We start from the raw sequence: 26,421 nt of genomic DNA on the forward strand, positions 1-26,421 counted from the left end.
AAAAGAAAAGGAAAAAGTAAAAAAAGAAAAGAAAAAGAAATTAAAAATAAAAGGAAAATCTTCCTAAAAAATAGTCCTAATCTCTTTAGAATTTCTTGCTAAAACTAATCATAAATTTCATAAAATTTTATCTCCTATTTTAAAATCTAACTTTGAAAAAAGACAATCTTAAAATTACTCAAACTCTAAAGTTCTCTTTCCTACATAAATTCTAATTCCTTACTCTTAGATACCTATACATATTTCTACTCATAATAATATTTAAAAAAAAAATACAAATACACGCAAAAAAAGAAAAGAAAAGAAAAATACTAGTGTTTCAAGTTTCAAATTAATGGACACACATCGAAAAAACTAAGACTATTTTAAATAAATATTAATAAAATAAAGTAGTCTTAAATAGGTTTAAAATAAATCAAAAAATGAGGGTAAATAGCATTTTTATTAAGCTAATAATACAATATTCGAAAAATTAATTTTAAGTCATATATATAGTCAATAAAGCGACCGTGCTAGAATCACGGGACTCGAGGGGTGCCTAACACCTTCCCCTTGGTCAACAGAATTCCTTATCCAAATTTTTAGTTCGCAGACCAATAAAAATAAATAGTCAAATTTCCTTTTGATTATGAGTTTAAATAATAAGGTGACTTGGAACATCAAAACTCAATTCCAAGTGGCGACTCTGAATAATAAAATAATCACTTTTCAAAATGTCACTTTAATTGGAGAAACTCTTTTTTTCTTTCAAAACATACATTTTAAAAAAAAATGTATGCTACATCTTTTATTTTTATTTTTATATTATTCTTTTTTAACAAGAAACGTCTTTGACTACGTTTTTCTAAGCATTCGTAAATTCTCAAAATAATTCACAACATACATCACAAACTGATACTACATAATAATAACATGTGATTCGAAGAACTTCATATTATTGGAATCAAATTTTCGTACAAGTATTCTATTTAAATCATGCGAGAATTTAGAGTTACCTCGCTGAAAAAATTGATACCACAAAAACAATTGCTACGATCTACTAATTTCCAAAGTTAATGGCTAATATTAACTTTAAAGAGCCACGAATTCGTAACCTTGAGCAAAAAAAAACCTCGAACACTGACTTAATTCTTAAAATAAAACTCACTTTTGTTATCTTTTTCTCTCGTTTCTTTTTCTGTGTCTCTGTATTTCTGTGTGTATCTTTTCTTTTTCTGAACGTGTGTTTTTATAATAGTTTTGGGTGTGAGTCTGGTGCTAATTAAAAGGAATGTGATGGAGTGGGAATAAGATTTAATTTAAAATTTAGTTGAGAATTTTAGGGTTGAGATAAAGGAAGAAAAATAAAATAAAATATTAACCAAAACAAACAAATAATAATAATGAATAAATAAATAACAAATAACACAAAAAAAATAGGAAACGTGTATTGTAAAAAAAATTCAGAAAAGATTCGTACAAAGAGCAAAAAAAAAAAAAAAAAAAGTAAGAAGAAGACAAACAGAATGTCAAAAAATAAATAAATATAATAAATAAAAAAATAAAAAAATAAAGAATTAAAAAAATAAAGAAGAAAAGTAGAAAGAAACAGAACAAAAAACTTAAAATAAAAATAAAAAAAATACGAAGAGAGAAACATAATGAAAAAATAAAATATAAAATTAATAAAACAAAACGAAAAAAAAAGTAATAGAAAAAAGACGGGCAAAAGAAAGAAAAGAAAAGGAAAAAGTAAAAAAAGAAAAGAAAAAGAAATTAAAAATAAAAGGAAAATCTTCCTAAAAAATAGTCCTAATCTCTTTAGAATTTCTTGCTAAAACTAATCATAAATTTCATAAAATTTTATCTCCTATTTTAAAATCTAACTTTGAAAAAATACAATCTTAAAATTACTCAAACTCTAAAGTTCTCTTTCCTACATAAATTCTAATTCCTTACTCTTAGATACCTATACATATTTCTACTCATAATAATATTTTAAAAAAAAATACAAATACACGCAAAAAAAGAAAAGAAAAGAAAAATACTAGTGTTTCAAGTTTCAAATTAATGGACACACATCGAAAAAACTAAGACTATTTTAAATAGATATTAATAAAATAAAGTAGTCTTAAATAGGTTTAAAATAAATCAAAAAATGAGGGTAAATAGCATTTTTATTAAGCTAATAATACAATATTCGAAAAATTAATTTTAAGTCATATATATAGTCAATAAAGCGACCGTGCTAGAATCACGGGACTCGAGGGGTGCCTAACACCTTCCCCTTGGTCAACAGAATTCCTTACCCAAATTTTTAGTTCGCAGACCAATAAAAATAAATAGTCAAATTTCCTTTTGATTATGGGTTTAAATAATAAGGTGATTTGGAACACCAAAACTCAATTTCAAGTGACGACTTTGAATAATAAAATAATCCCTTTTCAAAATGTCACTTTAATTGGAGAAATTCTTTTTCTTTCAAAATATACATTTAAATTTTGAGGGATAATAAGGGCCGTGACATTTAGAATTAGAAGTATATGAACTAGGTTTTGTAATTCTAAAAACACCTCTAAATATTCAAATTGTCAAAAGGTAAATTTTCAATAATACATTGGAGTTTGTTATATAATTAAAAAGATTTATAGTTCATAAGTTGTTTGAGATTTTCCCCAATTAATAATTGTATTGTTATTTCTCTGGATAAAGGCAAGTGAAATCCATCATATTATGTAGGGGTGTCAATAGGATGGTTTGGTCGGTTATTTTTTTTTTATAGCATCCCACTTTTATAGTATTTTATAATGCATAACTAAAATTAGATTTTTTAAAAATCATGTCAATCATATCAGTTTCTCTTCGGTATCGATACAGTTCGGTTAATCTTCAATGTTTTTTACTTTTAAAATACCACCTCAAAATATACTATTATCAAAATATTTCTTTTTGCAAGTATGTTATTGAAGAAGAACTTCAATATAATTTTTCACCAAGAAGTCAAGAATGTAAAACCTTGTAGCCGTATTGTTTGATCTTAACTATTTAATATAGGTGCTTGCATAAGTTTGACCGTATTGTTTGATATAGTATCTATTATAGTATCTTTTAATTTTAAACATAATTAAGTAAATGCTAATTAAGAGCAAAGACCTAAAGTCATCCAGTCACCATAGGCCTATAACTTAGATTATATTTATATTTGAAAAATATTATAAAATATACTTATATATTAAATTTAACATATCGTTAATATAAAAAATATATTTACGATTATTCGGTTCGGTTCGAAAATTTTTCAGATTTTTTTTATAAATTAAAAAGACATACCCTATTGTTCGGGACAGTTATATACTAATTAAATAAAAGTCTACGATTTTATTGGAATAATTATATAAATTGGTTCAATTCGGTTAGAATCGGTAGATTTTGAACATTCTTTTGACCCCCCTAATATTGTGTATCATACATATAGAAGCGCCTTAGTTTTTTTATAGCACTTCAATTAGACTGAAAGTAAAATTAAGGAAGGGGCTTAGTCTAAATTAATGCTAAAATGGCTTTGCATTAGTTTTTTTGTTGAGATAACACATATTAATATGGATGTTGAAGACAATTAAATTTGCTTAGAGGTTAACATTATTAAAAAACATGTGCATATTAACAAATGGAAACAAGAAAGGAAAGGAAAAAAATCCAGAGTAGGTTAGTTATTGGCCCTCAATAACAAATATCTAATTGGTTTAATTATTGATATAGCGTGTTTATATATCGATAATATACAAAATTCTAATATGGATGATTTAAATAATTATTATAATGATAAAGTTACAAAAATTATTACATTAAAAATAATTGAATTTTATCCATTGTAATGTTAAGTCACCAAATCACTAATTTATCATATTAAAACAACTAAACTTTACTTATTATAACAAAGTTTTGTATGTTTCCAAATGAAAAAAATAAAGTTGAAAATGAAACTTCTATTATTTAGAACCACATATAGCAGCCACATTGTATACATATCTCTCATTGAAGAAGTTTTTATTTTTCTTTTTTGCAGCTTTTGAATGAAAAAAGATTAAAGACTCTTGTAGGTATTAGTATTATTATGTTTCTTGTTGGAAAAAAATAGGTGAATATATTTGGATATAAATACATATACATGATACAAAAATAAGAAGAGACACATATATACAAGTTGCAAGGGGACATAATCATTTTTTCCTTCTTCATCATTTCTCATAAGTTAGGCCAACAGAGAGATCCTGTTCATATTCCAAGTCTTAATTCAATGCATTTGGCCTTTGACAATCAGTTTGGTCTAATTGTTCAACTGAACTCAATATTTTAACGGTTAATATATATAGGGTAGAGCTAATAAAGGTTGAGGGGTTCATTTGAATCCTCTTCGAAAAGGATTTCTCTCTCCATTTCAATTCATGTGATACATTTCGATTTCGAGATTCAAACGAATCTATTTTTACCATAAATTTTTTATATGTCTTCTAAATATCTTGGATTGTCAATTATTGTGACTTATAGTACTTTTATGTAGTTTACAAATATATAAATTTTATTTCAAAAAATTGAAGATTTTATGTGCAAATTTCCGATCAAACTTAAATTGTGTGACTCTTGAAAATTGAAATGTGTCACATTAATTGGGATAGAGGGAGTACATCATTTATACTTGATCAAAATTATTTTTTACGTATATATAACAAATGTTGAACCCTTTTGAACCTTTTCGTGTTTATACTTTTTATATTTTGAAACCCCATAATGAATATTTTAGCTCTATGTGTCGCCATCAAATATATATATATATATATAAAGGTTGATTCCTCTAATTGAAAATATGTATCAATTCCAAGTCTCTAATAATCTCTAAAAAAAATTAACGAAATATTAAAAATACTCCTAAATTTGACAAGAACTATTAATTTCATTCCCAAACTATATTAACAGCTTTAAAAACAATCCTCTATTATTATTATTAATCCTCCTTTTGGTCGGATGGATCATGAAATTAAAGATTGACTTTTAACTTTTTCTTGCCCTTGTCGTTATGAATAATGCTTGATTGAGAAAACACTATTGGACAAAGTTTCATTTGCTAGACAAAAAAGGAATAATGTTTTGAAAATTATTGAGATGTGGAAGTTGATGGACCTCTTATTTTTCTTTGTAAGAGATCAAGTATTATACTTATACATTGATTTGTCTCTACTTTTCCCCTTTTATTGTCTTATCTTGACAATGAAATTTGCATGCATATTGTCGATCCAATATTTTCTTGTACTACTACTTTCTACAATTCCAAGGGTCTTTATATCTTTTATTTTCACTCTATATGTATTTATTTGTCTTCTCCAACGTATATATATCCGTATAACAATAATATATTTAATTAGTGAAATTTTATAGATGGGGTTTGAAATGATAGAGTATATACAGATCATATTTTTACCTCGTGAAGATAATAAGAAGACTATTTTTGAAGGACTCTTAGCTCGAATACTACAACATACTAAATAGGTATGAAAAAGGGAAAACAGGAGTGGAGAAATGAATTAACTACTAATAAAGACGCAATATTAATCACAGATTAATGTGTTAACCTAAACACAATAAACAACAAGTGATGTTGAAATTAAAAAAAAAAACACTATAAAAATACGACTAAACCCTTCAAAAATCAAGACAACGCTTGATATCTACTGATATTTTACCGTATACTTGAACCAAATAAAATATTACAAGAAGTTAAAAACAACAACAATGTACATTTATGATGTCGTGCAATTATGGGGTAAATAAATTTGGTTCTCACTTGATGATCATATTCATCATCAGCTACGATAATTTCCTTTGTTGTTGTTTTTCCCAGAAAAAGTAGGACTGCCCAGAAATGTCAGTGGGCCAAACCATCCGGTACATTACTCTTTCCGTCTCAATTTATAAAAGTTAGTTTAATTTGACATAGAATTTGAAAATTAAAGATTTTTCTTAAAACTTGTAGTCTAAAATAGGTTTTTTTTATATATATGTATGTATGTGTGTGTGTGTGTGGGGTGGGGGGGTGGGGGGGCTAGAAGTCATTTCATTAAAAGTAAAATGGACATATAAAAGCTTCTTCAAAACTCGATTTTAAAATTTGATATGCCGTAACATGTATCGCTTTGAGTGAATAGTATATCAAAAGACTTGAAACATCGAGAGAAGCACATATCTAAAATTTGAAAATGTTTAGAGAAAATTTGAGTTGGTTGGGACGACTAAATGACTCCATATTCAGCCGTTAAAGCTTCTTCAAAGCTCAATTTTGAAATTTAACATGCCACAAATATGAATCTTTTCTATTGAATTATATATCAATAGAGATCATATATATCTAAAAATTTGAAAATTTTAAAGGAGACTTGAGTTGGTCGAGATTGAAAAAAATATATGTATATGTAAATATTGTATAAACGGTATATATATATATATATATATATATATATATATATATATATATATTTACATCATATATAATAGATGTGTGTATTTTTTATATATATTTATACATTATATATAAATGTTATATATTATTTATACAATATCGATATGTTACATATACATGTGACCATTTTAATGAATATTTTTTATCACCTTTAATTTACAGTTATGTAAGAAGCTCTGATACTAAATGTGCAAATAAATGTCTTAATACACAACCCTCAAACTTGAGAGAAATAAATTTTATCTAACACCGAACTACTTGAACGTATCATATAATTTTTAAAAATACATGAAAAAAACTTTTATAAATAAAAAGTAAAATGTCACATAACTATTCTTTTTAACTTATTTTCTAGCTCTCACACATTATAAAGAGAGTGCTCTACATGCCACTTAACAACGCAAAGGATTTTAGATAGAAAATATTATACTTTAGGGGGTAACAATAACACTCCATAGTTTAAGTATTAAATTAACACAACATGGATAGTTTAAATGTATTTTTTTGAGGTATTAAATTTGGAGTAAGAGTATTTATCGATTGGTTCAATCCGTATTTATATATTATTGTTTTGTTTGATCGATTATCTATTTATAAGTATGCTGAATCAACAATCAAATCAATAAGATAATTATTATCGATTTTTGAATAATTGAATAATTATGTTTGATTTTCGATTTAACTGATAAGCTTCTTTTTTAAAAAATAAATAAAAAATCCTTGTTCTTGTTTCATTGTTCATATATATAGTCTTCATGGAATATTTATTGTTAAAACAAACATCATAACTAATAAATATGAGGTCAAAGAATAACTAAGATGATGTTATGATATTTTACTCCATTTGATACGTTGAGGATGTTCTGACATGACCCGTTCTACATTTCAAGTATATCTTAAATTTTTTCGATAAATATGAGGTAAAAGAATAACTAAGATGATGTTCTGATATTTTACTCCATTTGATACGTGAGGATGTTTTGACATGACCCATCCTACATCTCAAGCATATTCTGAATTGTTTCGATAAATATGAGGTCAAAGAATAATTAATACATGTTATGATATTTTACTTCATTTGATATGTTGTGGATGTTTTGACATGACCCGTCCTACATTTCAAGCATATCCTCAATTTTTTTGATAAATAGCTTGGAGGTCAACGAATAACTAAGATGATGTTCATATATTTTACTCCATTTGAGACGTTGAGGATTGTTTTTATTTTTTTTTTTGGTTTTCCACCCGGTGTCCGGAGCCTACATTATATTGGAGCTCCGATTAAATTTGGACCGCGCACTACAGGGTCCATTCGGGGGTGGTGCTCCCAACAAGATTTTTCTCCATACCTAGGGCTCAAACCCGAGACCTCTGGTTAAGGGTGAAACACTCCCACCAGTGCACCACAACCCATGTTGATAACATTGAGGATGTTCTAACATGACTCGTCCTACATATCAAGCATATCCTGATTTTTTTTGATAATGAAGTTTAGCATTATTTTTTAAAAAAAAAATTAATTAGCATGTGTTTGTTTAATTTAGTTTTCATGTGATTTAATGTTAAAAAAATTACTTACTGAAATGTGTTTTTTCTCAATTGAGCCTACTATAAGTGGTGTTTGCTGGAGACTTCCACTTCTTATGATGGAGAATGAAATTCGAATGCGAGACATAATAAAAATTTTGATCACCTTAATATGAGACTGTCCCGAAAAATTATTGATCTAACTATAATTTGACTTTAAAAACAATTAAGATTCAATTTGACTTAAACATTTTTATAGCATGTAATGAAATTACGAAGGAAAACTTTTGTTGATAGTCACATGAACTACACATATATTTAAATGAAAGTTGTTAACTTTCAACTACTTGTAAGATATTTACTATAAAAAATAAATAAATTTAAGTTTGGGATGTGATTTAAACTCTCAAACTTTCTATGTCTAAAAATGGAGAGAAAATTAAGGAAAAGATTTTTTATTGATCTTATAATTCTTTATGAATCATCCATATTAATGTGAAATGTTCTGGCCAAATTAAATTATATTCCTCAATTAAGCTCTTGCAACATGGTCTATATATCTAGTATAAGTAAATGACCAAATTTTACATTTATATTATTAAAACAAAAATGAAAGATATTTGGATTGTTTATCTTATTCACTATGCATCATTCATAATAGTTTGTAATGATCTGGCTAAATTAAATTATATTCCTTATTAAGCTCTTGCAGCATGGTCTATGTATCTAGTATAAGTAAATGACCAAATTTTACATTTATATTATTAAAACAAAATGTGTAATGATCTGGCAAAATTAAATTTTATTCCTTAATTAAGCTCTTGCAACATGGTCTATATATCTAGTATAAGTAAATGACCAAATTTTACATTTATATTATTAAAACAAAATGTGTAATGATCTGGACAAATTAAATTATATTCCTTAATTAAGCGCTTGCAACATGGTCTATATATCTAGTATAAGTAAATGAACAAATTTTACATTTATATTATTAACAAAAATGAAAGACACTTGGATTATTAATCAAATATGACTAATTATAACTAGCCAAATTTTATTTATGTATAAATAAAGGTGTGTTATCATTCATTTATACACATTCTACAATTTGTTTTTTTTTTTCTTGAAATAAGGTCTAGTGCAAATTTACTTTAATCTATTTCTAATGGAAGTTCAAACAAAAAGTGAAGAAACTACTATGATGGCGCTTGTATCGGAAGAAGGAGTCATTTTCTCAACAATTAACATGTAAGTTAATACTCTCTTTGGTAAAATCATCCTTGAAATTAAATTGTATTACTATGTGTGCATCGTTATTTTTATATAACCATTTTGTGTCTGATGATCATGTCTCACATTGAATCGGGATAAGATCTCATGACTCGGTCAATCTTCCTCTTTTTTGAGATGTATTACTATGTGTACATCGTTATTTTTGTATTATTTTTGTATAAACATCTCGTGTGTGATGAGAATATTGTCTCACATTGAATCAGGATAAGATCTCATGACTCGGTCAATCTTCCCCTTTTTGAGGTAATTTTTTTCAAAGTGACTTTGGCTTAAAATTAATTTTTTTTTGTAGTATTTGAGTCAGGTCCATTTGTTTTTTTTTTCTTTTGAAATGAGTTTAGCTCAAAATAAGGTCTAGTGCACATTTACTTTGATCTAGTATTGATGGAAGTCCAAACAGAAAGTGAAAAAACTACAGAAGGAGTTAATTCTCAACAATCAACAAGTAAGAATATACTTCTCTTGCATAAAATAAATCCTTGAAAATTAAATTATATTGCTTCGTATGCATTATTGTTTTTAGTTAACCATCTTGTATGTGATGAGAATGTCCACATTGAATCGGGATAATTAGGATCTCATGACTAGCTAGGCCAGTTTTCCTCATTTTTAAGATAATTTTTCTTGAAAGTGAATTTGTCTTGAAATTTAATTTTTATAGTATTAGAGTTAGATACATTAGTCCAAACGGTGTATGGTGTGTGTGTGGGGGGGGGGGGGGGGGGGGGGGGGGGGAGGGGGTGAGAATGTCCCACATCGATATGGGACAAGATCTCATGACTAAGGCAATCAACCTCCTTTTTGAACTAGTTGTAAGTGAGTTAGGTCCAAAGTGTAAATTTTTTCTATAGTATATTCAAAGTCAGGTTCATTAGTCCAGACGGTGTATGGTAGGGGGATGAGAATGTCCCACGTCAGATCGAAAAAAGATCTCAACACTCCTTATATGACTTAGACAATTCTTCTCCATTTGAGCTAACTTTTACATCTAATCCTTTTTAGAGTATGAATTAGCACTTAGCTATGGTCAAGACCTAATTTGACAGTATGTGAAATTCATTATATATAATCTTAATTAATCTATTATAAAAGGGAAGTGGTCCCTATTATAAAATTTCATTCCAAGGGTTAGAGGTTACATAGATCGATTTGGTTCGATTTTTCACCTTATCAAACCAAATCAATAAAAATCGACTTTTTCCGTGTCAATTTTTCCCCTCTAGTAAAGTCTCTACAACACAAAACATATAATTAATATTTAGTATTTCTTTTGACCTAATAAGATACAACAAGATCCTTTAGCCACCTAGAGTTAGACCCTATAGCTTGGGAACAAAATGGACCATGACTTCTGGAAAGATGACACTTAATTAGGTGAAACACTATTAATTATCACTTAATTTTCAGTTAATCTTAGTTCCTCTAGTAGACAAAATGTCAACTTCCAAATTAGATACGACAAACATACATAAATTAGAAAATTAAATCGTATTTGGAATATCAAATCATGGTTTAGGTATGTATTAATTACAAATATTACTAGTTCATGATTTGCCATTATCTAAAGGAACTAAAAAATTATACTTAACTAGCAACAAACACATATAATCTATACTTTTTAGGATTTTTTAATAATTATATACCTTAATCATTTAGTGTAGATATACTATGCATTTTGGCAAGAGGTGGACCCACCCCTCTAGGTGAGGTGCACATGCATCCGGTAACTTTGAAAGAAAATCATGTATATATATGTATATCTATTTTAAGAAATTGACAAAAATTAGGATATAATTAATAGTGCACCCATGAAAAGCATAGGAGTGTCATTGTTCTATTGGTACAAGCTAGAGGATCCACTCGTGAGACCTGAATTTGAATCAAACTAGAGTGTTTATTTTTACTGTTTTTATTTAAATTTATCTTAGAGCTCATATTTGAGCTAAGGTAATATTGGTGCATCCAAAGTCTTCTGATTCGCCTCATTTGGTAGTTGTTTATAGACAAAAAAAATAAAATATATTTGTTCTTATTGTTTGTGTTAGGTTTACCCTAATCGACATATATTCTAGTCTGATATTTGGACCCACAGATTTTATTGTTGCTTTATATGATTTTCAAAAGGGCTTTATTTATTTTATAATATAGTATTATTATATAACTTTTCATTTCTCTAATGATTATGTTAACGGATAAACGGTTATAGTCAAATGTGATTAGAGGGTTGCTGTAGCTAATTGATTTTCCTAATTACCTTCATTGTTTGATTATGGCATGCACGTTAGAATTAACAGAGTCGAATCCAGGATTTAAAGACTTTGAGTGCACCAATATTACCTTAACTTAATTATGATCTAAACTTATAATAAAAATAGTGAAATAAAAAATGTAGTTGAATTCAAACTCAAGGTCTTGCAAATGAATCTTCTAGCTTGTACCAGCAACACAATAACACTGATCTTATGCTTTCCATGAGTGCATTGTTAATTATATCCTATTTTTTGTCAGTTTTTCAAGATAAATATACATATATATACATGTTTTTTTCAAAGTTAACGGGTGGACGTGCACTCCACCTAAAGTGTGAGTCCGCCTCTGTTAGAATATATATACACACACGCCACTATATGCTTCCAAATTATCCAATAGGATGCCTTAGGGTAATATTTATATAAATAATCTTAGAAGAAGGAATCAAATAAGTGTGTAAAATAATTGGGATCTAGCTTTCAATGTGAGAGGAGAATAATAGGAGGTGAATCCAAAATTTTAGTTTTATAGGTTTTGAATTTTATAATGACGATATTAAGTGTTAGTAATTGGATTCTAAACTTGGGGATCATTTGGTAGCTGATTAGGGTTATGAAGATATTAATAATGTAGGGATTTGTTATGAGTGAATCTATGTATTAATATTTTATGCATGTATTAGTTATTCAACCGCCTATCCTACATAAAATAATACTTAGATTCCCTCATAACTTATTAGAGTATATGTATTAGTTATGCGGGTTTCTAAAATTGTTAACGAAAACGTCATAGTAATTTTAAACAAAAATTACTTAGTTCAGCCGAACCTGTATCCTAATTTCTAGTTCCGCCCCTAAAAAATAACAATATCTAGGTGAAGCGCATCCATTAACTTCAAATTGAAATTTGAATTTTCACTCATACATTTAAATTTTTGAATTCAGTCTGAATTCGCCTTTAACTGAAATTAAACAGGTATAGTATAGATTTAAAATAAGTGGTGGAAATGAGATTTAGGAGTTTATTGTTGAGATTTAGCATAATAATCGAATAAATGAAGGGACAAAAAGTTGAATGATCATTTCCTACTCCCTTTAGATCTCTTTGACTCTTTAATTAACAGAATTTTTGCTTAGAGATTCAATATAATTATGTAATTACGGCGTCAATCTTGGGCCTTGTTTGGTTTTATTTTTATTTACATGTGAAGCCCATATCCTCTTTATATGCTCTCTACCCACCCCCCTTAATTCAAATAATAAATTTATTCATCATCTTTAGATTTTTATTTTTTAACTTTTATGTTTTAGATTCTGTCAAAAACACATATCTTTTGATGAGTATGTATCCTAACCACTAGAAAATGATAAAATCCTTCTTTAGCTTTTCTAAACTCTATATATAACCTGCTTGCATTTGTCATTTTTATAATTCTCAAACATATACTTAACCATAGTATTATTATTACTTCCTCTTGTTGTAGTACTAATCAAAATATATTTGTATGCAATATGGCTACATTAGGTGATAACAAAGACAATGTTGTGGTGTCCAATTTGAAGCTTGAAAGAATGCTTAGCATGAAAGGAGGCAAAGGTGAAGCTAGCTATGTCAACAATTCTCAAGCCCAGGTTCATCCATCCATCGATCTCTTACACACCTTAATTTTATTATTGTTTCATGTAGCACTGTTCACATTTCTAGAGTCAAAACTTTCTAATTTTGACCCTAGTTTCGACATGATACATTTGAAAACAAAGTTGTGATCATTTGCCATATAAAAATGTTTATAATCTAGTAGTACGAAAGCTTCACTCTCTTTATCACCGTTTTGCCCTCGGGCTGGACCTTGAAGGTGGAACTGACATTTTTGGAAAGAAAGTGATCCCGTGAGTTTTCTCCATTCAGAAGTAACACAAAAATGGTAAAGAACATTATTTTGCGATTCTTGCATACAAGCTTAAATTGAATTTATCACCTTTTTTGCTCTCAGACTAGACCTTGAATGTGGAACTGATATTTTTGGGAAGAAAGTGACGGTCGTTTTCTCCATTCAGAAATAACACAAAAATGATAAAAGAACATTATTTTGGGATTTTTACTAACAAGAATTGAATTGAATTTTGTCGCGTATATATACAGGGACAACATGCTCGATCAATGCTGCATTTATTGAAAGAAACCCTTGACGGAGTCCAACTGATCAGTTCATCCGATAACGACATTCCTTTCGTGATAGTCGATTTAGGATGTTCTTGTGGCAGCAACACTGTTTACATAATCGACGTGATTGTTGAACACATGAGGAAGAGATTTGACACAACAGATCAACAGATACCAGAATTTTCCGCCTTTTTCTGTGACCTTCCGTCCAATGATTTCAACACACTGTTTCAATTGTTGCCTCCGTTGGCTAATAATGGGATGGAGGAATGTTTAGCTTCCAATAGCCACCGCTCGTATTTTGCTGCCGGAGTTCCAGGTTCATTTTACCGGCGTTTATTTCCGGCGAGATCCATTGACGTTTTCTACTCTGCTTTTTCTTTGCACTGGCTTTCTCAGGTTAGTTTTTCTGCTTCAGCATGGACATTTTCGAAAAAAAAACAAAAAAAAAACTTTTTATTTCCACTTTAATTTTATCATCGTATAACTTTTTCGAAATTATGAAACTCACTTTAGTATGCCTTTAATAATAGTTTTGTGTATTTCAACTTTTTAGTGTAAGTTCAATTTTTGCTTCACAGTCTGGTTTATGATATCGAGATAGTGGTATATTCACATCTCATCAGCAGAATAGGGGAATATGAAAAAAGAATAGTAGTAAAAATAGATCGTATCTTGTAAATTTGAAATTCTTTCTTTTGTGTTCTTTAATGATTAATAATTAAATTTCTTAATTAAATATTTGACGGTATATAAAATATTCACATGGTAACTAACTGCAAGTAGATCTCCTGACAAGTATTGATTGTTAAGTCTGGTAAAAAAGGTAACTAATTTGATAGTGTATAAGTGTACATAATTTAAATTAGTTTGTATTTTGGTAAAACTCTCATAGGAAAAAAAAAAACATAATAAATAATTTCTTATTTTGTGTGTACACATATGTGTATTATTAAAACTAATATTTGAGACAACATATAATATTTTCCTAAACAGAAGTCAAAAGTAGTATGTCATTTAAGTCATGGTCAGTTATAAAAATAATATAGAATATATAAGTAGTTACATAGCATGGAGAAAAAGATAGAGAAATGCGGAAATAATGGTATTTTTGCTAATCCCGAGGATGATTTACCGTTAAAGGAAAACAAATTAATGAATTTTATATGGTTTTTAAGTTTGAAAATGCATCAACATCTTAACTACTTTATTTTCTTTGATAAGGTCACAAAAAAAAAATCAAAATTATGTCCCCTAGTTTTGTCAAAACCACTACCTGTTTAAGAGGATGTTTAGTGGACTTAATTTTATGTATTTTTTTTGTTTTTAAGCACTTTTTAATTTTAAAAAGTGTCTGGTTTTAGGCTTAGAAAGTACTCCTCTGTTCACTTTTAATTGTCATATTGCGTTTTTCAAAATATTTTCAAAGTTAAATTAATTACATTAATTTGATATTTTAAACAAAAAAAATTAGACATTCAAAAACTATACGAAAAGTACTACTATAAATTACAATTTTTTGCATATCAATATGATGAAAAAATATATCATAAAATATTAGTCAAAGTTCTTATAATTTGACTCTGAAAAAAGGAAATCATGCAATTTAAAGTGGACGGAGGTACGTAGTACTATCTTCGTCCATTTTTAATTGTCATAGTTTCCTTTTTTAGGGTCAAACGATAATAACTTTGACTAACATTTTAGATGTATTTTTTCATCATATTGATATGCAAAAATTGGAATATATAGTACTCTTCGTATAATTTTTGAATATCTAAATTTTTTGTTTAAAATATCGAATGAATACAATCTAATTTTACTTTGAAAATCAGTCAAAGTGACTTTCGAAAAATGCAACATGACAAATCAAAGTGGACATAGAGTATAAGAAAATGGTCAAAAGTCAAAAGCAGATAGATATTTGCTTTTGACTTTTGACTTTCAATTCTTGATTTTGTTCTTCAAATTGTCTCTTGAAATATTGTAACACCTTTCTATAAAATGGGACGAAGAGAATAGTAAGTTATAAGTGTCTTCAAGAAATATCAGATTAATTGAAGTTGTGTTTGAAATTCGATAGGTGCCGGATGTAGTGTTGGATAAGCAAAATGTTGCATACAACAAGGGAAGGATATACATCCATGGTGCAAATGAGAGCACAACAAAGGCCTACAAAAAGCAATTTCAAAGTGACTTGGCTAATTTCCTTTGTGCAAGATCTAAAGAAATGAAGAGGGGTGGTTCCATGTTCTTAGTTTGCTTAGGAAGGACCTCTATGGATCCAACAGACCAAGGTGGGGCTGGACTTCTTTTTGGGACTCATTTTCAAGATGCTTGGGATGATCTTGTCCAAGAGGTAACTAATTAATTGTCTCATTCTTCTTTATCCCACCATATAGGAGATTATAATAGGTAATTTGTATTGATTGTGTAAAAGTTGTTTATATTGTCGTTATATATGTTGCTCTAAACCTTTTAACAGTTATTGTTATTCATGTATCGAGACCTCCAAATAATTAATTATGTTTTAGAGGATTTGATATGAGTACGTTAACATGTTTAAAATCTAATTGAGCATATAACTTATACTTTCTTTGTCTCAAGTTATATGACATACTTCCATTTTAGTCTAGTCTCATAAAATGACATGTAGTTAAATGCTTATTTTATCCTTATGAGATTATTTGTAGTCACACAAATAACTATGACTATAGACTACAGTATCAACAATCTTGTTTTCTTAAATTTCATATCTAGTCAAACTACATTATCTAAATGGAAATGAGGGAATAGTACATTTTGTTATTGCCTTCTTGTCTTTTCCTTTTTGTGGAAAAAGTTGGTAGTTTTGGGACAATTTTAGACTAGTCTTGAGAGTCACAATCAGAGTATCTACCATTTGATTCTTTAGCAACCATCTTAAGCAATAAAATTCAAAGGTGTGATCTAGACCAAGTGCGTCTTGTTGACAAAACAAACAAAGTAGGATTGTGACTAAGCAGGCATAGGCATGTAGTCACTTCAATGAATAGTAGTAAATCATGATTTTTGTTTCCTATCATTGTTTTTTAGGCCACCAATTGGACTAGTTTTAACTTCTTGTAATTCCATCATCTATTAGCAATATCATAATGATAACCAGTCAAAATACATCCCATAAATAACATTTCTTTTCTCTCAATATATGTAATATAGTTTGAATTGATACAGAAGAAAAAAAAAGATTTTTAGAAACTAGTGATCTAGAATAAGTAATTGATATTTATGTGGCTATAAATTATTTCATTAAAGATAAAATAGATATTTTAAAGTCAAATTATTATTAAATATAAAAATGTATTGTTCTTTTTAAGACTGATAAAAAGGAGAATGGGTTGTATAAACTGAGATAAAGGGAGTAGTAGTAACAAGCAATCTTTATTATACTCTCTTTGTCCCAATTTATCTGGTTCACTTTTCTTTTTATTAGTAAAAAAAGAATGATATATTTATATATTTAGTAATGATTTGGTTTTAAAATGCTAATTTTACCCCTTACTAAAGTGACTTATTATAATACAAATAGCTATGACTTATTTTAGACCACAAATTTAAAAATCTTTCTTTCTTTCTTAAATTTTATACCAGGCAAACTACAACACATAAATCGAGACAGATGACGTAATAATGTTACACAACCATATTGAATATGTTATTCATTTCTCAAGGTTTATTGAACATTTGTTTTGAATGACAGGGTCTAATTACAAGTGAAAAGAGGGACAACTTTAACATCCCAGTGTATGCACCAAGTATACAAGATTTTAAGGAAGTGGTTGAAGCCAATGGCTCATTCACTATCAACACCCTTCAAGTTTTCAGGGGAGGGAGTCCTCTAGTTGTCAACCACCCTGATGATGCAGCTGAAGTCGGACGAGCCTTAGCCATCAGCTGCAGAAGTGTTAGTGGCGTCCTTGTGGACGCCCACATTGGTGAACAACTCGGGGACGAGCTGTTCACTAGAGTTGAGCATCGAGCCTCACGCCATGCAAAAGAGCTCATTGAAAAACTTCAGTTTTTTCATATAGTTGCTTCCCTTTCTCTTGTGTAGTTTTGTGTTTGGGTAATATTTAGTTTAAGTACTTGAAATGAAGTTTGTGAAAGTTGAACTTGTGTTTAGGCTTGACAATTACTCCTCAACTCAATATTTCAATATCCAAATGTTGCTTAAATATTTATGACTTATTTTAGATCACATTTTTTCTTTCTTAAACTTCATATCTAATCAAACTACATCACATATATTGAAACAGAAGAAATATATTTATGAACAAAGGGTATAATCGTCTTTCCCTCTTCGACCTCAACCAAAAACAAAAGGTGAAGAAAAAAGTTTCAATATCCCAAATGTTACTTAAACATTTACGACTTATTTCAGATCACAAGTTTCAAACATCATTATTTCTTTCTTAAACTCCGTATCAAATCAAACTACATCACATAGCTGAACCAGAGTGAATATTTATGAGCAAAAGGTATAATGGTCTTTCTCTCTTGGACCTCAACCAAAAACAAAAGGTGAAGAAAAAAAGGGTGTGGGGTCAAAAGTGGAGAAGCAAAAAAGAGAAGTCAATTCTAATTTCTATATATGTTTGTTATTCGATCTTGTCTGATTTCCCTTTTTTTAGTATGACATTATTAGTACTGTAGTTTGGTTGTTAAATGATGATTTTGAATTTTTTATGTCCCCTTGGTCCAAGCATAGTAAATAAAGTTATATAGTTAAATCAACTTCATCTCAATTCCTTTATTGGTCGAATATATATAATTTTGTCGGAGTATAGATGTCTATGGATAATTGTGGGGTATATATATACTCTTTGTACCTAACCTTTTTTGTCATGTCTAATTTCTTCTTAGGCAAAACTTTCTTCATCTCTTTTTACATGAGTATCTCCATATGTTTACCCCTAAATTGGTAACCATTAAATTTGTTTCATGGTCCAACGGGTCCAAGGACACGCAAATTAAGATGACCAACAAAATAATGCTAGATTGGTAAATGGAAATAATAATGTATGACAAGTGAGACTATAATGAACAAAAATAAGCAAACAAATCAAAGTAGAAGATTCTTATTCAGGAATATAATGACCCCTATTTTCATGATTCAATTGTTATTCATGTGGTTTAGAGTCCTTATGAGTGAATCTTTTCGAGAACGATTGTAGTTTGAACTTATCTTAATCGGTCAATATCTCATATAAGATTTTGCATTTCTTGAGTTTAACGGGCTCATACCATAATCCAGTCTCTCAGTGAACGGGGTTGGCCTTATCGATCGTGCCCCATAGTTGGCATTATTGATCTCCTTTCCTTCTTTGTATGATTTGTTAAGATATATGTCTCATGTGATTAAGTAGGGTTTGATAAATACAAGAGCTATAATCAGAGGCGTATCCAGGATTTCGGTTAAATGGGTGCACGATTACGAAGAAATGTATCTTAAATATAAATTTGATCATTTGACTTTTAGGTTCTAAATATGAACCATTAAATTTTAAAAACTATAGATTCAAAATATATAATACTATTAGTTTTAAATTTTAATATACACAATTGATTTAATTATATAAAAAATTTACAGTGCTTAATTTTTTAGGAATTTTCAATGTAAGACACTTGAAAATTTTGAAAGATTAAAAGAAAAATTAGTTGAAACGTCAAAAGTGTCACCGATAACCACTTGGAGTGGTGTTACTCAAAAAGACAAGATAGATATAAGATTTAAATTTTTATCCTCAGTTAGAGAGGTGCATCTAATCATCATCGTATTATTATATGATACTTTGAACATGGGTTCACACATCTATATTTAAATATTTTTTTAAAAATATAATACTACTATATATGATCTAGAGAGGGGAGCATGGATTCACGTGAACCCACAACACCCTCTCTACATACGCCTCTGGCTATAATTACAGAATATTGGTAAAAAAAAATTATGAGATAATTTTTAAGTCACTTAAGTAACTTTCCACTTTGATGAAAAGTGGAGAATTAAGCTGTTCTTTATAACTGAGAGGTGTTGATGTACAAGAAAAAAGTGATTGAGAAACGTAACATGAGCCATCATGAATATTGATCAATGCACACATGTCATGTTCGCATGCTAGACACCACACATAGTGAACATGTGTCATACATATTTTAGTGGGTACATTTTTATACTAACGGGTCATGCATAACTAATATCATACTTCAAAGATGTTAAGAGGGTATTTAAACGCCCATATAGTTTAAGTACTAAAGTAAGTTATCCGATCAAGTTAGAGAGGTTTTTTTCAATGTATTTTCTCTAACCTCTTTGACAAGTGTCAAACATGCATGGACGCCATGCCTCCTTTTGTACGTGTCGTGCTTGCATCACGCTGCAGAATTGTCTTGTTATTATAAATAATTCATTATGACTTCATTATATTACGCATCGAGAAAATAATATTATAGGTTTATACATCTATTTCCATGTGTAATTAGAGTATAAAGTAGTCTTAAAATGATTTTCCTCTCTCAACTACTAAAAAAATGTAATGGACTTAGGTATGTTTTCTTGATCAAAGTAATGTTATTAATTGTTTGTGAAAATCATTGAGTTTCATTATTCTAATATCATGTTGGGTTTTCAACTAGATTGTTTATGTTTTACATTCTATATGTGATTTGTTAATCATCAAATTAAGTGATCGAATCTTTATGAATAATTAATTTTAATGATGATTATATTTGTATTCAATTATCCATAATTCGTATTCCTGTAAATGAATTTATGGGTAAATTAAAGTTCGTGATTGTAAGACATTCTTGGATCGTTCAAAGATTCATTACGTATTTTTATAATTATTGAACATTGAGTCGATAATTTAGATGTGTCCATATTCAAAGAAGTAAATATTATTGATTGGCACATTGATGATTATCAAATTATGTTCTTTCTGTAATATAATTGTGTTTAATGTTGTATTTTGATGTTTCTCCCAAAAGAGGATACCATCATGCATTTAAGAGTACATAAACTATTTCTAAATCTGATGTATGTTTAAGTTTATAAAAGCATTAATGAATGAGTAGCCATTGTTCTTCATTCGCACTTTGCTTCTATTATGATTTTTAACAGATTCAACTTCTCATATTAATGTGAACGGATCAACTTTGGAGTTTTAAATCTTGACGTTGAAATATTTACTGAGAAGCCAACTGCTATTACTGAACTAGGAGTTATGAGGAAAATCCTATTATAAGTAGTGAAATCGGTCTAATAAATGAAGCCTATTGTTTATGTGAATAAATATTGTAGGTAACCTTAAGACTACTCTTCCCAAAACTGAAAGCTAAAAAGAATTTTTTAAGCGTGCGAAAAAATGTTTTTCAGTACTAATGGGTGCATTTTACCACCATGAAATATGATGGTTCATCTACCATGCATAAGCATATCATGAAATAACAAATATAACAGCATGACTCAAGATCTTAAGAATGGAAATAGATGTGTATTTTCTTGTGTAATTAATCATAAGCTGATTACGGTCTCTGAGTATGAGCATAGATACACTTCTACTTACACTTGTATAAAATATATTATGTACCTATCGTTTAAAACAAAATCTAATTTCCTTACTGGACCTAGATACACTTTTAATTTTGGCCATGAATGTTTTAATTTGTTTGTTCCCGTGGCAAAAGCTAACCACATTTGCTAGAAGTGATTAAACAATGTCGATGCAGAATTCAGACAAATGCAAATGATTCAAAGGAATTTCTAATATTACCACTATAACACAAACAGCTAATCGGTCTCTACGCGATTACTCATCGAAATATTTATCCTGCTACATGATCCGGGCTACTAATCACAACAAAAGATACTGCACATATGTCTCTAATTCAGTAGTTACTATGGTGTGCTGGGAATATGTTCAGTTCCAGAAATGTGAGAGTCTGCATCATCTTTTGAAATGGCTACATAGTTTACAGGAGCAACCGTTCTCGAGTGGTCTCTCTTCCCGTCTTTAGTTGTTGACCTGGAACCATTTTGATGTGAGTTAAGAGACAGCCTTCTGTTGCCTGGCCCGTTTGCTCCTGGACCCACCACCTTCTTTGTACCGAGGGGTCGAGCAGTGCTTGGTGTTGATCCAAATGGTGTTTCTTGTTCTTTGATCTGCTCATGGAACTTCTTCTGGTCCTGCACAATACCAATAGAATGCTCGTAATAACAACCCCTTATATAGTAAATAAATTGATCACGCGCCTAAAATATAATGTGCTTACCCTCAACCTTCGTTTCTCTTCTTCTCTATCTTGCCTGAGCATCATATATTCATCTAGCATGGCAAGAAGTGGAACACCATCATATGTGAATGTGGTGTCGCGATCTTGTTCCCATGCTCTTGTTTTGGCAATCAAGGAATCCACAAGAGCTACATAGCCAACATTGTCAATTAGCATTATAATACCGGGGTAAGGATCATGTCACTGGGCAATTAACAGGGAAATCTTCTGCCAGTAATGATCAACATTACAAATTAAGGGATTACATATTCAAACTCAGCAATTTGTATGAATAATTATGTAAACTTAAATTGTTGAACTTCCTCCGGAGAGCAAAGAATCTCAAAGCTCCTTGAGTGTAAGGATAAATTTAGTAACCTAAGACACTAGATAGAGTATCAATGGAATCCTTGTAATAGTAATGGCAGTATGAATAACATCCCAGAAACATGTCAAGTAGCACTAAATAGGTACTTATTTAAAGTTATTTGATTCCTTTACTCGTCATATACCAAGAATCAGATGTGTTTATAATAATTTGGTTTATTCATTTTTCAGTTTTTATATTTTAACTAAACAAAGAAACCAAAAAATTAAATCTTATCCGAGACCAACCAAAACCAAAAACCAAACCTAATAAAAAAAAGAAATTCAATTTGGTTTGGTTTTTCGGTATAGTCCAAATAATGCACACCCCTACATAGGGATATGTATCGCCATTTGGCATTACCTGGAATTTTGCCGACCAATATCCGAGCCTTTTCAGCCCTCTTCAAATTTAAGTGTGCACCTCTGCTTGCATTATACCGGTTCTGATCCTGTTTCACCATAAATGATGACTTTTTAATATCATAATTATCGGGAGAGACACCTCCAACATGTTTTGATGAATGGGGAGCATGCAAACCACATTTTAACCAAATTCCAAAATCTTATCGGTATGAATCAGATTACTATAAAAACTTGCTCATTAGTACTTCTAAATTATAAAGATGGTACAGATGAAGCCAGAATTAGAAGCATCTGTTTCTAGGCAGATGATTGTTTATCTTCTACAACTGACTATCATATACCACATATGAGCGCATCAATAAGCCCATTTTCACTATTGCTCCAACAACAACTAAAATTTCTAACAAACTTGTGATTACTATATTCTTTTAGTAATCAACCACGCTTTCATGCTGTAGATTTTGTAAAGTGGCTAAGCTAAAATTTCACTACACTTTCAATTTTCTTATCAAAGAATGCTTTACTGGTTTCTTTGATCTCTTTGGAAGATATATTTATGAAAAGCTCAAACCATGAATAGCCAGATTCTTTTTCGAGATAGATCCCCTGTGATTTCAATTACTCCCTCCATTTCTTTTATGTGACATTGTTTGGGTGGGAAGACAAAAAGACCACCGGGGTGGTGTTTCCACTGAAAGTAGCATACTAACAATCAAGATTAATTTATCTCATATTTACATAAAAACAGACAGCATGACGAAGACGAGATATATTTACCCTGTTGTAGTCTTCAAGCCAGCTCTCTTCTTCACAAGATGCCATCCATTTTTCAACTTTATCCAATATTTCTTTCCTGCTATCAGCCTCCTCTTTTGCTTTCACAATCTGGTTGTCCATGTCCGCAAGTAACTCTGCAGGCTCAGTATTCCCAGAATCAATTAGTGCCATAATTTTGTTTTGAGCAGCCTCGGAGTCAATATCTATGTGGGCACAAGCGAAAATCTCTTCAAGCACTGCCTGCTTTTTGAAAGCAATCTCCTTCATCCTGCTAGCTTTTTGCTGATCAAGTCTTTCAACTTCCACTTCAGCCTGGACGATAACAAGCTAAAGTCAATTACCGACAAGATACTATAAATGCTCAAAATAAATTTCAAAACACATATCATCTCCTATACCTGTTCAATCAGATCAAGAGCAAGAGCTCCAGGAATGGACACTTCATCAACTGAAGCAGATATGTTGCAGGTGACATGGTCAAACAAGCTCTGTTCTTCTTCGGTTGTATCCATCAAATTCCATAAATCAATCAGTTGAGTTGCAAGTTCTTGGAGCTGCAAGAGGGGGGGGGGGGNGGGGTTAAAGTTAGAGAGTGTGTTTCAAAGAAATGGAGGACTGGCCAAAACACTTATCATCTAGACACAAGAGAACACTACTTAGACACAACCGAAGGCCTTAGTTAAATTCCATCTTGATGTGATTTTCCAAATTATAGTGAAAAGACTACAGAGAAGCAAATTAGCAATTGCAAGAAATTCCAACATCAACAAATGCTATCATGGGCAGGTTAATGAACTATGAGAAGCTAATTATGATTAAGCAATTCAGAGGAGAAAATTTCCTTTCATGTACAGAGGATGGACAAGAGATTCCATATACAGCAAGGTACTTAAGGATCCACGTACAGTTGAACAAAATTTGACATAACTTGTAGGTATTTCAACATATGTCCATTATTGACTGTTCATATACCGTACATCCTAACTTGGTATGAAGTGTTAGGCTAAGTGAAAGGACCAACTTAAAACAACAAGGGCTTTTACCTTCTGCAATCTTTGCTTCTTATCTTCCTCTAGTGCTAAGACAGTTCTAGCCAGACTTGATAGTGTGTCATTGCTTATACTTTTCGATTGTACACCAGTAGAATCGTTCAGGCTTGGGTGAACTTCAGTGACAGTACTAAAGAAGTCAATGCCGAGAACAGCACATAGATCATGTATTGTGCTCACGAAATTAAGGACTTGGTGCAGTCTCTCACTCTGCGATGTTAAACAAGGATGTATGGTGAGTAGCTCATTGGAGGCTGAACTACTTTAACAGTTGTAAAGGAATAAATCCGACTAAAATATGGCTAAACCTTTTCTTTTTGAAGATCTTGAAGCTGTGCATGAAACTCATCCAGCTTTTTAAGAGACAAATCAGACTCATCTACTTTAGGACTCTCTACTTGCTCACTAGTCCCTGCAATCTCGCTGCCAATCTTCTCGATTTGTGATTGTACATCCAAGAACTCCTTTACTCTTTCGTCTTTCTGTTTCCACAGTTTTTCCAGTGCTGGTGCTATAGCTGCAAGTTGTTCCTTGATTGATCCTGAATTCTTCTCAGGCTGCAAACAATCCCCAAGACAAAAAAAAATTGAATATTAGAAAAGGAAACAGTCTAATGACTTCCAGCTAAGAATTTTAAATAACTCCGCCTATCCATAGCCAATCTGAAATTCAATCACTCACAATTCCATCATATGTTTTCTCTCCAAGGGCTGATAGCAGCCTGGAGAATTCAACTTTGGCATCTGCCAAAGCCTGAAGAAGGTGAGCCCGAGATTTCACTGCTTGGTCAACTTTTCTATTGTAAACATCCAAGCACTCCTGGTCTATCTGAAGAAGCATCTTATCTCTATCTTCATCAGTTTCACCAACCTCATCCCAAATTTGCTGCATTTTCAGAAAAAAACTATTTAGCCATCACTCATTATACTATTACAACTATATTGCTCCAAATCTCCAAAAATGTCGCCGCACTACTGATCAGCATTTTGGAATAATCCTAGCAACATAGATTAAGAATACCGCATTGCTCTTACAGATAATACATGATTTATTTGTTAAACAAGAAATTCAACATGAAGAATAATAGAAATTGCCTGCAACTGCTGTAGTAGAAAACTACAACTTGTTTCTCCATTTTGAACATCCACTCCTCCCATCTTCAGTTACTCCGATCAAACCTGAACATATATATATATATACAAAACCAGGTCAAATTCAAAACACAAAGCCATATATCGTTTCAAATATACAATGAAACTCGCACTACAACATAATAATAATCATTTTCCTGTGTGAATAATTGACGAAATTGAAAAGCAGAAAAATTGCTGCTACAATTGAATCTTCTCCTTATGCCACAATCAAAGTGATTGAACACAGCAATTCATTAGTCAGATTTGATATCTAGTCAATAAGTGCAGCGATGAAATTCCAACATGATCCGTTATATACAGAAAATATAAGAGCAAAATAGTACCATGCCATTACTAGTCGAAAAAAAAACAGGAATGCTTACAGAGATAGTAGGGTTTAGTTGGGAGAATGTGGTGGACAGATCTGCTTGACTATCACTACTTTTATCAGAATTTGTGTAAAATCAGTGAGCAGAGAGTGAGTGAGTGACCCTCTACGACAGTGAAAAGGATATATTGGAAGACGGAAATATAGAGAGTCCAGTGTGGGGCCCTCACTGCCTCCTCCTATATGTAATGACTCAGAGATAATCTTTTGCCACTTCTTATGGATTTATTTACCAACATGACATTGAGATTTGATTCGGTCGCACTAGGCGAGTCCGGAGCCAAAAAGACAACCAATTGAGTTAAC

General features: G+C 30.3%; 2 protein-coding genes across 3 annotated transcripts; one reads left to right on the forward strand and one right to left on the reverse strand.

The window, feature by feature from the left end:
• The first annotated feature begins 9,735 nt into the window (after positions 1-9,735).
• LOC125862547 (indole-3-acetate O-methyltransferase 1-like) lies at positions 9,736-17,940 on the forward strand. 2 transcript variants are annotated; one of them, XM_049542654.1, is made up of 5 exons: positions 9,736-9,758; positions 13,088-13,194; positions 13,706-14,125; positions 15,810-16,085; positions 17,466-17,940. In XM_049542654.1, exons 2-5 carry the CDS (start codon positions 13,135-13,137, stop codon positions 17,817-17,819), a joined length of 1,110 nt encoding a protein of 369 aa, XP_049398611.1. In that variant the 5' UTR covers positions 9,736-9,758; positions 13,088-13,134; the 3' UTR covers positions 17,820-17,940. The 2 variants fall into 2 exon arrangements, with proteins under 2 accessions (XP_049398611.1, XP_049398609.1); XM_049542652.1 differs by lacking the exon at positions 9,736-9,758 and having other exon boundaries at positions 13,010-13,194.
• Positions 17,941-21,495: 3,555 nt separating this feature from the next.
• Positions 21,496-26,220, reverse strand: LOC125862543 (65-kDa microtubule-associated protein 1-like). The gene is made up of 10 exons (XM_049542646.1): positions 26,111-26,220; positions 25,689-25,772; positions 25,276-25,479; positions 24,903-25,151; positions 24,589-24,804; positions 23,944-24,099; positions 23,546-23,857; positions 22,767-22,854; positions 22,037-22,185; positions 21,496-21,950 (listed from the first exon to the last, which is right to left on the reverse strand). The coding sequence occupies exons 2-10, from the start codon at positions 25,749-25,751 to the stop codon at positions 21,663-21,665; spliced, it is 1,725 nt and encodes a 574-aa protein (XP_049398603.1). The 5' UTR covers positions 25,752-25,772; positions 26,111-26,220; the 3' UTR covers positions 21,496-21,662.
• Between the last annotated feature and the right edge of the window lie 201 nt (positions 26,221-26,421).

The sequence above is a fragment of the Solanum stenotomum genome, chromosome 4 (genome assembly GCF_019186545.1).
Source record: "Solanum stenotomum isolate F172 chromosome 4, ASM1918654v1, whole genome shotgun sequence".
In the NCBI taxonomy this organism is placed as follows: Eukaryota; Viridiplantae; Streptophyta; class Magnoliopsida; order Solanales; family Solanaceae; genus Solanum; species Solanum stenotomum.

Bases quoted from the DNA above. Each gene is read 5' to 3' on its own strand.
- LOC125862547 (XM_049542652.1), top strand. From the start codon at position 13,075: ATGGCTACATTAGGTGATAACAAAGACAATGTTGTGGTGTCCAATTTG. The intron at 13,195-13,705 runs GTTCATCCATCC...GTATATATACAG, and splicing joins TCAACAATTCTCAAGCCCAG to GGACAACATGCTCGATCAAT. The intron at 16,086-17,465 runs GTAACTAATTAA...TTTGAATGACAG, and splicing joins GGGATGATCTTGTCCAAGAG to GGTCTAATTACAAGTGAAAA.
- LOC125862543 (XM_049542646.1), bottom strand. From the start codon at position 25,751: ATGGGAGGAGTGGATGTTCAAAATGGAGAAACAAGTTGTAGTTTTCTA. The intron at 25,480-25,688 runs GCAATTTCTATT...CTGAAAATGCAG, and splicing joins TTCTACTACAGCAGTTGCAG to CAAATTTGGGATGAGGTTGG. The intron at 21,951-22,036 runs GTAAGCACATTA...GGTATTGTGCAG, and splicing joins AAGAGAAACGAAGGTTGAGG to GACCAGAAGAAGTTCCATGA.